Source organism: Dasypus novemcinctus, chromosome 14 (genome assembly GCF_030445035.2).
Source record: "Dasypus novemcinctus isolate mDasNov1 chromosome 14, mDasNov1.1.hap2, whole genome shotgun sequence".
Classification (NCBI taxonomy): Eukaryota; Metazoa; Chordata; class Mammalia; order Cingulata; family Dasypodidae; genus Dasypus; species Dasypus novemcinctus.
In genome coordinates, this window is record NC_080686.1 from 21169272 (window position 1) to 21182739 (window position 13468).

Sequence of the window (13468 nt, forward strand, 5' to 3'; positions counted from 1 at the left end):
AACCCCTATGGCAAATGTTATGTAAATTTCAAAAATATGGTATAGGTCTTCAAGTTCAAGGGTAATAGACATCTGAGTTCAAGACAAATCAAGTACACATGAAATAAATGCAAGGCAATTCAAAAGGCAACAGATAACAGGGAAAGTCATTGAGTCTGTTGGAGGTAATAAATGTGAGAATAAATTACCTGAAGAATTAGTAAAAACCAGGGTCATTTTTGCAGAAATCAAACTTTTATCTGAAGGAAATAATTTGCTCTTACCATTTGGGCTACCAGAACAGAGTATATTTCTAAGTATTGCTACATTGTATTTTGTCAACAGTTGGTAGTAAGACCTTCCAGTGTGAACTATATGGTGGCTCCTGTAACTGGTAATGATGTTGGAATTCGAAGAGCAGAAATTAAGCAAGGGATTCGTGAAGTTATCTTGTGTAAAGACCAAGATGGAAAAATTGGCCTCAGGCTTAAATCAATAGATAATGTAAGTATTTTTTAAAATCTCTTTTCATTTGTCTAAATAACTTGTAGGATATTAAAAGAATAATGGTGAAATAATTTGAAATGAAAATACTATAGTTATAATGGTATAATTGAAACTATTTAAAATCTGACATGTTGAGGTACCATATTTTGAGGAGGCAGAGTTGGGACTTCCAGCACCATTACTTTGAGTAATTTCTTTTTTTCTCCCTTTTTGAGCACTCTACCTGGAATGAAGTTCATTGGATGTATATGTTATAAATTGTGTAGTAGCATTTTTGCATTTAAATAAGGCATCACTGATCAGCAATATGTATTTTTAAATCAAATGACAATTGTTTAATCTGGAGTAGGTTTGGAGGTTTGTTATTTCCTTCCTTCAAATTTGAAATCATATTCTGAGCAAAAGCAACTTTCTAATTAGGGTAGGCTTTACTTTCCCTTATAACTTTGCCTCTCGCCTTACCAGACTGACAGGGACACTCTCCAAGGAACTGCTAAAGATCATGAAGGAAGTCCTGAGTCTTTACCCCATGTATGGTTGTTACCTTGCTGGATTCATTTTTAATCTTAAGTCTCTTCAGCTCAGTGTGTCCAACCCTTTTCATGTCATGGCCCACACAGAAAATGAACATCAGTATGGCAAACAGTATAAATGGACAAGACTGATCTTCACAGGAAGCCCCCAACCCTGCTTGCATTCCAGAGGGCTGAAGGCTTCTGTGTCTTTGCACACTCATAACTTAACTAGACACTTCTGTGTTTTTGGCTGGGAAGCTCTTATTTACCTGCTCTTTCTCTCTTGCCCTTCAGAGATTAAGCATATACTACTGCCCCTTATGCTAGGTTTCTTTGATTTCCCTGTGTCCTGAAGAGACAAAAATGCTTTTCTTGGGTCCTTCTTAACTGATTGTAGTTATACCTGCAGTGGATTTGTCTATTTGGCCAAGTGGGTAAGCCCACGTCACAGAAAGCTGCCGGAGCCTTCCTAACTGAACTGCAGAACAGAAGTCACGTCTGACCTGCTTTAAGATTGTAGGAGCACTGTAGCCTTTGTGGATACTTTCCTATTTTACCAGCTCTGCTTTTTTATACCTACCTGTTTATTACCCTGCCCCTCCATGACTCCCTTGTCTGTTTTCTTGTTGTTTTGTTTTTGCTCGTCTGGTCATTGTTTTGTTTTTTCTTTAGGAGGCACCGGGAACTGAACCCAGGGCTTCCCATGTGGGAGGCAGGCGCTCAACTGCTTGAGCCATATCTGCTTCCTATATTTTTTGCTTAATATCTGAGATTAAGTTTCCATAATTTAAAAAAGTGTGGATTTAGTTCTTAGCTTAACCATTTAACTTAACCATGAATATTCTATATATCAAAATGTGTTCTTTATAAGAACTAGAGCAGTATTGAACATTTTCATCTCTTTAGGCTGTTAAATAAACCCTGATCTAATTAACCTATGCATAATTTGGCAAATGGATAAAGGGATCCTAGAGCTCTAAAGGCAGTTATGGCCTTAAGCTTTCACTTTCAAGCTGTAAAAGAAATTTCCAAATTTCTAACATTTGATGCACTTTCCCCCTAAATACATATTCCTGTGTAATACTTACTTGGCATTCTGTCAGACTCATAGAAGTTTATATTTATTACTCTTGTCCTCTTTTTATTTTCATTAGTCTTTTTATTCCAGGATGAAAGAGTCATGATTTGAGATAAAAAAGGTCTCACTTTTGCCTTATTTCCTAGGCTTATTTCCTAGATAATGTTTTTCACCTTCTTATTAGGGAGTAATTTGACAGATTGTACTTGTGTAATTAAAAGAAATATTGTAGGGTTGAATTGGCTCCTAATTTTCCAGCATTTTAAAAGCATATCATAATAGGGTAAATGACTAAAATTATTTTATTATCTAGGGTGTATTTGTCCAGCTAGTCCAAGCTAATTCTCCAGCCTCTTTGGTTGGTCTGAGATTTGGGGATCAAGTACTCCAGATTAATGGTGAAAACTGTGCAGGCTGGAGCTCTGATAAAGCACACAAAGTGCTCAAACAGGCTTTTGGAGAGAAGATTACTATGACTATTCGTGACAGGTAAGCTATGATTAAGGACTTAAAAAAAACTAGTTTTCCATTTTCTTGTGCTTTCAGAATTTTGTGCCTATATTATTTTATAGAAAATTATCAATTGTTATTAATTAGCCTTATGGTCTTGCAGTTTCATTTTTTTTAAGTGGCATTTTGGGAGGTATGTGCCTCAAAGCGTGGAGTGCCTGCTTCCCACATGGGAGGACCTGGCTTCAGTCCCTGGTGCCTCTTAAAAAACAAACAACAAGCAAATGAAAAAACTCAGAGGGGCCCAGGTTGCTCAGTGGTTGAGCGCTGGCTTCCCACACATGATCTCCCAGGTTCAATCCCTGGCCTTGGTACCACAAAAAGGAAAAAAAAAATTCTGATACTTCGTGTGTACCTTATCTCAGAGCTTACAGGAATTTGTCCTCTGAGCAGGTTCTTTGCTAATCTGTCTAGAAAATAGAAAAGCATAGCTCTGGCCTCACTCTCCATTTTGCTCTTTACACATCAGGTGAAGGTGGTCACATGGGAGTCAGCATTTCTGGCAGTGAGGTTAGAGCCAGTGCAGAACTCCCAAGAGGCCCAAGAGTTCCAGAAACCAATTCTGGCCTTTCTTGTGGCTAAGAAGCTCAGGGTGTCAAGATTAAGAGCTTAGAACGTTTACTGAGCAGCTTATTTGCTTCTAACTTTAAACATATGTGGCACTTGTATATGCCTCCATTTATTCACTTGCCCTGGTCCCCACCAGTATTCAGGGTGGGCCTGTGGCACTTTGTTATTAATTAGCTTTTTGGGTATCTGTTTCTTTGAAATGAAACTTCTCTTTTACTTATCTTTGATAATGTATAGTATTATCAAAGTTCCTAATGCATGGTATAAATATTTGATAAATGTTTATTTTAGATGGATGTCATTTTTTTACTTTATATCAAAGGAAAATTTCAAAGAGTAATTTTGGACCACCAGAAAGGGCTGTTTTGAATCTTATAATGTAAGCAAAGGTTTAGCACACAACTTATTTCATTACATGGGGGGCAGAGTTACAGGTAAGTGAGCAGAGCAAAACTGGTGGAACAGCATTTAGTTATTGGCTTTTTACAGTAGACCTCCCAGCCATTCTGCTATAGTAGTAGCTACAGGCCAGTCTTTTCAAAAGGGATTTGGGGGAAGTGGATGTGGCTTAAATGACTGGGCTCCTGCCTACCACATGGGATGGCTGTGGTTCGGTTCCCAGTGCTTCCTAAAGAGAGGACGAGTGAAACAGTGCGCTGGTGTGCTGGGCAGTTGCGGCAAGCTGACCCAACAAGACACACAAGAGGAAAAACATAACGAGAGACTCAACAAAGCAGGGAACGGAGGTGGCTTAAGCAATTAGGCACCTCTCTCCCACATCGGAGGTCCTGGGTTCAGTGTCTGGTGCACCCTAAAGAAAAAAAGATGATGAACAGACATAGCAAGTGCAAATGAGGGGGGATAGGGAGAGATAAATCTTAAAAAAAAGAAAAAAGATTAGAGGATCTTGTTTTACTGTTTCTGCAGTTTTTGTTTTAAAATACAGCAAAAAAATCTTAGTTTTTGAAAATCAAGATATGAGAACATATTTAAAGATTTTAAATAAATGAAACTCCTAAGAGCAGTTAAGCTCCAGGCTTAAAGATGATAAAAATAATTAATTTTAATACTGATTTTAGTTCAAAGCCTGTCTTATTCTTAACGCTAAATTCCAGTGAATTCTGAGAGAGAAAGCTGATTGATAAGTTCAATAAAGCATTGTGTTCAGTTAATTCTTTGATGCTCAGAGAAGGAAATCTTCATTAGTAAGCCAATTAGGTGATAATGAAGAGTTTTTTTTTAAATCCTTTTCAGAGATGTTTTGTGAATAGTGTCAGAGTGGTAGTAAGTTGCTCTTACTAGATACACTAAGGGATTATTGTAACAAAGTACCTAATATGATATTATGTATAGAATATGAAATCCATTAAAATGTATGCCTGGGACTTAAATTTTACTTTAATCCCATCATCTTTACAGGCCCTTCGAACGGACCATTACCATGCATAAGGATAGTACTGGGCATGTTGGCTTTATCTTCAAAAATGGAAAAATAACTTCCATCGTGAAAGATAGTTCTGCAGCCAGAAACGGTCTTCTCACAGAGCACAATATTTGTGAAGTCAATGGACAGAATGTCATTGGATTGAAGGTAGTGACAGACTTGTGACTTGTTCTACCATTTTATTTGAATAAATGCCCCCCCCCTTTTTTTTGACCGTAGGCGGTGCTGTTTTTATATTGACCTCCAAAGTGAATGGGAGATGTGGGACCTGGGGCTCTAGGCCTGCCCCTTGCTTGCTGTGTTCTTGGCTAGTCACTGAAATTATCTGTGATGATTCTTTTTAACAGTCAGACATGTTAAACATGTTACCGACATGGTTGTACTAGATGATCTCTGAAGTCCCTTGAGCTAGAATTTAAAATTCTGTGGAAATGTGGGGCAATGAAGATCTAATGACATTCCAAATTTTTTTTTTTTAGGAGGTGTACCGGGGATTGAACCTGGAACCTTATAAGAAATTCTTGCTAGTGGATGTTAGGCACACAACCAACTGAGCTATACCTACTCTGTGATAATAGTTTAATATTTAGTAATTTGTTTTTATAATCCTCTCTCCTCACGCTGCCCCACCCCCATTCCTACACAGTGCTGTCTTAAGGTCTAAAGGTTTAAAATTAAGATCCTCTTATTTCACAAACTTGGTTTAGAATACACAGTTAATTGAGGGAATACTGTGGTATTGTGTCTGGGATAAAGTTATTTAAAGTTAAATAATGAAAAGATTTTTTTTTCTGCTATTATAGTCAATTCAGTTGATTTAGCAATTTGTTTACCAGGTGCAAAATTCACTATTTCTATAGAATTAAACTTGGTAAGGAAAAGTAGAAAAAATTAAAAATGCCATTCAGGACTTTAGACATAGCATATATATGCTATTTCTTTAACAATAACACACCTTTAAGTATATTAAAGAAAGCCTCAGTGGAATTAATTTCCATCGTGTGTTTTCCACAGGACTCTCAAATTGCAGATATACTGTCAACATCTGGGACTGTAGTTACTATTACAATCATGCCTGCTTTTATCTTTGAACATATTATTAAACGGTAAGTAGACATTTCTTTAACTTGATATTTATGGTTGTGTGATGTGAGATAAGCACCGCACTGTGCTCTTTTAATTCCCAAACCTGTCATTCTTTTACTGGTTTATCTAGAAATTTGAATTAAATTATTTAAATCAGAGAAAATTGTTAAGGATGATCCCTCATAATTTTGCAAGTACAGAGTAAAAGACATTATATACTTCCTAGATTTTGACATTTCCTAATAGAAAAATGGCATACAGCTTTTAGTAAAAAGGATGCATTTGTGCCTCTGCTGCTCAGGGTAGAAGTCTAGTTGTGGCAGTTCACACAAGAGAGAAATTATTGCTAGCGGATGCTAGGAGTAATGATTTCTGCTCTTGTGAGCATTTCTGGAGGCAGATAGGGGTATCTGGGTGTGTGGTGCTGCTGTCCTTAGGAACGAAGGCTTGGAAAGCCGGCTGGGGAGAGAAGAAAAAGGGCCCCAAGGGTGATCTTTGGACCTTTTAAAATTCTAGCTTCTTTCATAGTTCTTATAATGCCAGCCTGGAATTCTACTTTCAGAAAACTTACCTAGCATATGGAAATAAGATTACAAAGACTCAAACACAATTCTTGTAATGAAACTTTAAGATAGGTGTTTTTGCTTTGGCTTCTGAGTAGAATGACACATTTTTCTTTTCTTTTAAAGGTTTTGTTGTCAGGACTAATCTTTCTGTACTTCTCTTAAACTATTAATACACCCCTACCCCTAGTTTTTCCTGCAACTCACTACAGCCTTGTCATTTTCTTTTTTTTTTAATCAACACCAGCCATAACAACCAAATGGTCTATTTGTGTCCTCCCTTTTCTAACCAGAAACAGAAGTGTAGGTCTCTGGTATAAGCCTTTCACACTAGGTATTTGCAAGCAATTAGATTACTTGAGTGCCTTCTGTCTGTGCTCATTAAAAAGACATCTCTCAATCTCAGCTGCTAAATCAAATTGGTGTTTTGTTGTACTAACATGACATGGGTGAAAAGAGTCTGTAATAAAAAAATCTCTCTTGTAGGATGGCACCAAGCATTATGAAAAGTCTGATGGATCATACCATTCCTGAGGTTTAGAGGTCAAGTCATAACAGAAACTAAGCTGAACTATTCCAGTTTACTTCTTCAGCAACTTCCGTCTTATGCACATGAAGCTTTCCAGGCGCCAAGGAGCATATGCTGCATGGAAATCTTTCCTCTTACACATGGCTGGGAATCTTACTGTTTGATCTGATCTGTTAAAAAAGAATTCACGGTAGTTGTAGCCTTATCCTCGTTTTACAGATGTGAAACTTTCAAAAGATATATAGACTTTCGTAGAATAGTTTTATCTACTGGAAACTTGATGCTTTCTATAAGCCATTATGATTAAGATGACTGGACAGGCTCTTTGTGTGAGAAAGTCACTTTTATATAGTGAGTATTTTTACTGTGTTGCCACATTACATTTAGAATGATTGTCTTTGATAGCTTTTTTTCCTAGGTCAGTTTATGTGAGTTTGTGTGTAAAATGCCAGTTAAGTAACACTGGTTTCATTCCATTTAAGCATTATATGGTGTGTGTAGGATTGCAAAAGATTGATGATTGTCATTAACTATCTTCACTTAATATGCTTGAACTGTAGCCTTAACCATGTTAATTAAGCATCTAGAATAAAAGCCAAAATATAATTGCTGCCTTTATGAAATACAAAATGTAGTTCTATATTAAACCGAAATGTACACTAACTGCTACCAATTTCGTGGTACTTCTTGAGCTACAGCATAGCTGTTTAGTTGTATTGAGATTTTCTAAGCATTGCATAATGGAAAATTGTTACATCTCACTTTCTGAGAAGTAATCACTATATATTTAATGTAAAAATTCTTATATTAGACTCCCTTTTTTTTCATTTCTATATAATATCTTAACAATATATAAACTAGCTACTTTAGAATGTTTTCCTGGTCATTGTTCTTTTTCTTTTTCCTGACTCCTCTCTGCAAACAAAATGGCAGTGACACTTTATGTATAAATAAAAGTTAAATTTCATTGTCTGTTACTGTATCATTTGGAAATTGTGTCAGTGGCTTTCACCAAATAAATGGTTGACTTTGAAAAGCATCCAGGATTGACAGAATCCAAAGTGCCCTTGGAGCTGGTTCCCATACGTGCAGGTCAGGTTGAACAGCAGGAATAGAATTCTATTGATTCTCTTAATGTTTAATGGCATTTGAAACTATCAGACTCCTACCCTGTTTGATTATACCATACTATCTGTAAGACAAGAGGTTGAGTATAAAATAATGAATGCTATTGCTTTATAGCTTACATTGTTTGAATTATAAACAAAATGCCAGCGTTTCCTAGTTTGCTGTGTGGACTTGGGTCTGAAAATATTAGCCTCATAGGGAATGGCTTTCTAGAAGAGATCAATACTTGTGGTTCTTAAAAGCTACTTGTCTTTGTAGTAAGTCATTTAAACAAGAAAATGAAAACTGCCTTGTTTACAGAAAAATAATTTTAATGTAGAAAAGATGAGCATTAATAGCTATACTGAAATACAAAGTGTTCCTACACCTGGTAAACACTGATTTAAGAACTGCTAATCCTCCCCCAGGCTCTTAGGCTCTTTGACTCTTGATAGAGATGGTGGAGAGTAAACTCGTTGAAAACAAGTGCATATCCAAAAACCCAGTGGCCAGCGTTAGAGTTGGTTAGAAAGACAAAAGAGTGATTCAGAACATTGAACATTTTCTTGGAATTTTCAAGTTATTCAGTATCTCTGTCACTCAAAGCTGTCTTTTGACCATCATCATAGGGGGATGATCCTGTTTTTTTTCCCTAACACTGCCATATCTTTATCTGCCTTACAGATGGCGACTAATAGCTTTCAATGAAGAAACCATGATTTAGAAAGTTTAAAACCATCTCTTTTTTTTCTAGTGGTAAAAAACTTATAATTATCATTGCACATTCACCAGTTCGTTTAAAAGTCTTGTTTAAAAATACATTAGAGTTCAATTTAATTTCTAGGAGAAAAAAAAGGCACTTAATACTGCAATTTCCAGAATATAATTTGTCTGTCTTCCCCTCCTGTGATGATGCTGCTACACTGTTCATTCATCCACATGCATGACACAGCACCTACAAGGAGACATTTGGTTAGATAGTACGTTGACTGGAAGGCCCCTAAAGACATACGGTACATTTACCAAAGATGTGAAATAAGTCCTGCCTTGTCTCATTATAAAATCTTTGTATAAACTAAAAATAACTGCTTGGTACAAAAACCTTGCAAGAAAAATGTAAAGCTAAAACAATTGGGCATTTATTTTATCCCTTAGACAATATGGTATAATAAGACAAAGAGGGAAGGGGGGTGTGTACATATGCTAATTGACTTTCTTTTCAAGGGGTCACATTAAAGCTAGAAAATTGAGAAAAAAAGCATAAAATCATCTAAAATTGTTAACTTAAAACAGGAGATACTGGAAGAATTAAAAACGAAGTCTTCCAAATTATTAGAAAGGAGGCAAATATAAGCAAACATCATGTAGTGATTCTTAGATAATACCAAGTGAAAAAAACAAGAATAATTTTATGTACTACATTATATAACTTTATACGCATACCCTTTCTCCTTCATAAGAGGACACACAGACTAATAAAAGTCCTTTAAGGAGAGGTGGGAGGGAGACTGATTTTAAACTATAATACTTCTCTGTATTTCTGGTTTTTGCTGTTACTATAATCCAAAAAAATTTAGGAACTATGAAAACTTTCAGTGTGATGTTTAATTCTCCATATGAAAGCTAATGTAAAGGCTTTGCAGTCAAATGTCTATCAACATAAAAATTTAAGTCCTGAAAGACCTAAAAGCAAACGACACCTGCTACCCAGGATGTGTGAGGGAAAGATCTACAGCATGGAGGACAAAGGATTTCCTGCCTGAGAAGAGTGTGTTCCCGGACAGGAAGGGAAGATTTGAGGTCAGTGTCTTAGGAAGACAGGTCAAAACATCTGCTCACCTTTATGACCCTGTATTCTCTCACTGATTTTTGCTCCAAGGACATCCCAAACGAGCAGTTCACCAGACTGACTTCCGGATAACACTGTATTTCCGTCCCAGATAAAGCACCTGCAAGTGAGAGGTTCATTTGATCATGAAAGAGGAAGGAGCATTGTGGTTACAGTGGCCAAAATAGCCCTAGTGACGTGATCATGAGCACACATTTATAGTCTTCCCCAGTGGGAATCTTGGGCGTGATACCTCTGTGGCTCCTCGGATGTCAGAGAAGAGATGAGCATCCCCGTCTGCACGTCCATGATGTTCAGACAGCCGTCCGCTCCTGTGCTGAGGACATGGCGGCTGTCTACAACAACGTGACAGAGGTTACCTCTCCAAAGGTGTTCTTAAATATGTGATTTTCCTTCTAAATCCAATGGCTTAGCTCCACTTCCCTTTTCCTTGAGCGCTTTGTTGGACTCCTTTCCCCCTTCTTGAAATGCTTGTTTCTAAACCACTGGGATGAGATGACCCTTGATATGAGTTCATTTACATCTTATGAATTAACTTTTCTAGTGAGCTGAGGAATTAAAAACAATTTCCAATGCTGTTTATCTATTAGGTACAAATGCCAGAAGTAGGCTATATTTTGGCAAAAAGCACCCCTGAGTGACAGACAAAACCTCTTCAGTCAGCAAGTAGTAGTTTTCTTTTTAAACATGTTTGTTTCTTTTTTTAAAATACTAGTTCCAGTTCACCCAGTAGGATCTGTATTAAAAAGGCGACCACATACCTGGGCTAAAAGCAGCATCGCATACAGTCCCTGAATGGCATGCTATCTGGTGCAGTAGGGTAGCAGTAGTAAGGTCCCAGATACTAACTGTACCTTCTTTGGTGCCTGAAACCAGCAGTGTGCTGGCAGTGTTTAAACTGATTGTATCTACCTAAGGAAGAGAACACATTGATAAATATTCCATTTAGAATTACGGCCATTTGCTATGCTTCCCTGGGTCTGACTCAAACATGTGGTATGGTATGCATTAAACCCCAGTGTTCATTACACTGCTGTAGCTAAGGCAGATGTATTTCAGTGTCCTCGTACTGAATGATTTATTTAAAAATGAAATTCATATGCTATTGAATACTAGTAGAAAATGAAATATTGCTAGAATAAATGTAATGCCAACTTAAAATAGCCTAGAACTGACAGGCTCTAAAAAGTAACTCCATGCATAGTAAGTTGCAGGTGGGTGCGAAGCTGCTTAAAGCATGATCTGAGGTTGTTTGGGGTGGGGGGGCAGGCGGAGGGGACTCTCAAGTTTATCCTTGTATACCATCTTAATTACATACTAAATATTTCTCAACCTCAGTTACTCTAGACCATGCATATTAGTTATCAGTTCAGGACCTTAGAAAAGGCAACACCATAAAACCACAAAAAAGCTGCAGCAGTGAAAAACAGTGTAACGATAACTTCATGCCAGTCTCAGTTTTGCCAACAGACTGCATGCACCTGGAAATCCACTAGCCTGTCGGGCACAGCGGCCTTATCTAGCGGTGGGCCTTGTCCTAAACAGACTGTCCCTTCACCTGCCCTGTCAGGAAACATGAAGGATGATGGATCATGGCACAGCTCGCTGGCTCCAAAATGTATGTATGTATGTATTCATTGTTATGTATGTATTCATTGTTGTGCTCAGATGATATTTTTCGAACTCTATTTCGTGGCTAGTTATTAGGGAAATACACAAAGAAACTAGATGGCGGAGATCCAGAGGGTCAACCTGAGGGACTACCATCTTCAGGCCAACAACAAAGAAAAAACACACATAACCAGGAAATCAAACGCCACCCCCACCCTGGATCTTGGTCGGTTTTCCCTGTGGTTTTGTTTGCTGGTACTTACACTGACATCGTGTTCCAGCTCGGCCAGCAAGTCAAAGTGGTGTCTTTTGGTGCCTGGCATGTCTGCAGGAACACCAGACCACACCTGGGATGGAATGCATTGCAGAGGGTATTGCCAAACGGTTAAGATAAAATCATTTCTAACGTGTAGGAAAAACTCTCCTGGCCAACTCCCATTTAACATACTTGGCAATAAAACGAAACTGAATAATGCTCCCGGTGCCTTCTGCACGATGCTCATCTTTTTATCCCCACTAGTTATATGCTGGAGTTAATCTATATCTGTTTACATCAGTTGCACTTGCTATTATGGTTATGTGATTTAAGTAGTCTGTGAACCAAGGAAATATGAGTTCAGAGTTTATAGTGTCTATTAATGTTTTGGGAAGACTCAAGTTACCAGAAAAATTACTGAAATTAGGTGTAGACAAGAAGATTCTAAAGCTTCCAGGGGAACTCTGAAAGTAAACTGGAGTATTCTTAGGATCTTAGGTTCTTTTTTGCATAAAATGCAAATTGGAAACGGAAAGTGATGAATACTGGTATGGTTTATGCAATAGCATTCTTTAGAAAAGGCCCCAAAAGAAAGTGAATGAATGTGCATTTGTATGTTTTAAGTTAAAATATTTGAGATGCCTATAGACCACCTTTTTAAATGATTCCTCACTTTAACTTGAAATTTTCTGACCAACCAACCACTAGTCCTAATCATGTCAGGTGCATGAGGCTTCTACTGTCCATTTCTCTTCAACTCTATTCCAGATAAACTTAGATAATGTACTCACTAGTTGAACACAAAGTACAAAGATTGTGATAACTTCCTAATGTATCAAAAGGTGCATAAATTTTAAAAAAACAGTAACCGTCAGTGCCCATACATATAGTCTGCGAAAAGTAGTAAAATGGTTGACATTGACAACAGGTAATTAAATGGTTTATAGTATTTGTATCATCTAAACATTTTAAGTTAAAAATTATATGTATGTAAACCTTCACTGTAGAGTCCCACGAGGCAGAATATAACCTGTTGTCATGCCAACAGATCTTACTAACAGCATCATCATGTCCCATTAACGTGTCTTGGCGTCTTCCAAATGCTATGGAATAAAAATAGCTAAGATAAAAGATAATGAGAACCATTAAAACAGGATTCCAGTTTAATTGTAGGACTTCTACACACATACTCAAAGAACATTACATTGTTTAATTCTGCTTTTACTAACACCAACTAGAATTACAAGTTACATTTTCTTGTGTTATTACACAAAAATATTCAAATTTGAAACTAGAAATTTCCAGGGGAACAGGTGTAGCCCAGTAGTTGAGCACCTGCTTTGCACATACAAGGTGCCGGGTTCAATCTCTGGTACCTCCTAGAAACCTAGAAATTTCCAGAATGGTTCATCTGTATTTTCACCTCAATTTGAAACAGAGAAATAGATTCCAAATGGAGAAATTCTGAGGTCATATTCAAATCCAGCAGTACACCCCTCATATTTAATAACTGTTTCTGCCAGTGGAAGACTGTCCTGTTCAGCCTCACACCCACAAAAGTAGCTAGCAGTACTTTATACAGAATTACAAAGGAGCAGGTCACAAATACATACACGTTATTATCCCATGAAGAACTTATGACAGTGGTATCTCCTGGTAAAAGTAAACAAGATGATAAAGCCTGAAATACAGATGAGTCAACATTACTCATTTATAGTACTTAGTAAATCCCCAACATGGTAAAACAGCCTTACAGGTTTCCAAAAAAAAGGTCCAAATTCATTTTACACATTTGTCCCCCCACATATTTACCACCCAGGTGTTCTCAACTAGATAATCACAGAAAACCAGTTTCCTCCCAAAT

At 37.2% G+C, this 13468-nt stretch overlaps 2 protein-coding genes across 4 annotated transcripts in view; one reads left to right on the forward strand and one right to left on the reverse strand.

Annotated features, from left to right (window-relative positions):
- The window catches only part of SDCBP (syndecan binding protein), a 34071-nt gene extending 26308 nt beyond the window's left edge, over positions 1-7763 (forward strand). The window contains exons 5-9 of the mRNA XM_004484337.5: positions 325-483; positions 2393-2568; positions 4579-4750; positions 5618-5709; positions 6739-7763. Of these exons, the coding sequence (XP_004484394.1) occupies positions 325-483; positions 2393-2568; positions 4579-4750; positions 5618-5709; positions 6739-6793 (654 nt within the window). The 3' untranslated portion in view covers positions 6794-7763. The remainder of the gene's footprint in view (positions 1-324; positions 484-2392; positions 2569-4578; positions 4751-5617; positions 5710-6738) is intronic.
- A 436-nt stretch (positions 7764-8199) lies between these two features.
- The window catches only part of NSMAF (neutral sphingomyelinase activation associated factor), a 73235-nt gene continuing 67966 nt past the window's right edge, over positions 8200-13468 (reverse strand). For all 3 annotated transcript variants that reach the window (XM_058275555.1, XM_058275554.1, XM_071207823.1), the window contains 7 exons: positions 13218-13285; positions 12601-12724; positions 11612-11695; positions 10499-10649; positions 9970-10072; positions 9728-9837; positions 8200-8843 (listed from right to left, as the gene is read on the reverse strand). In XM_058275555.1, coding sequence (XP_058131538.1) covers positions 8749-8843; positions 9728-9837; positions 9970-10072; positions 10499-10649; positions 11612-11695; positions 12601-12724; positions 13218-13285 — 735 coding nt within the window. In that variant the 3' untranslated portion in view covers positions 8200-8748. The remainder of the gene's footprint in view (positions 8844-9727; positions 9838-9969; positions 10073-10498; positions 10650-11611; positions 11696-12600; positions 12725-13217; positions 13286-13468) is intronic.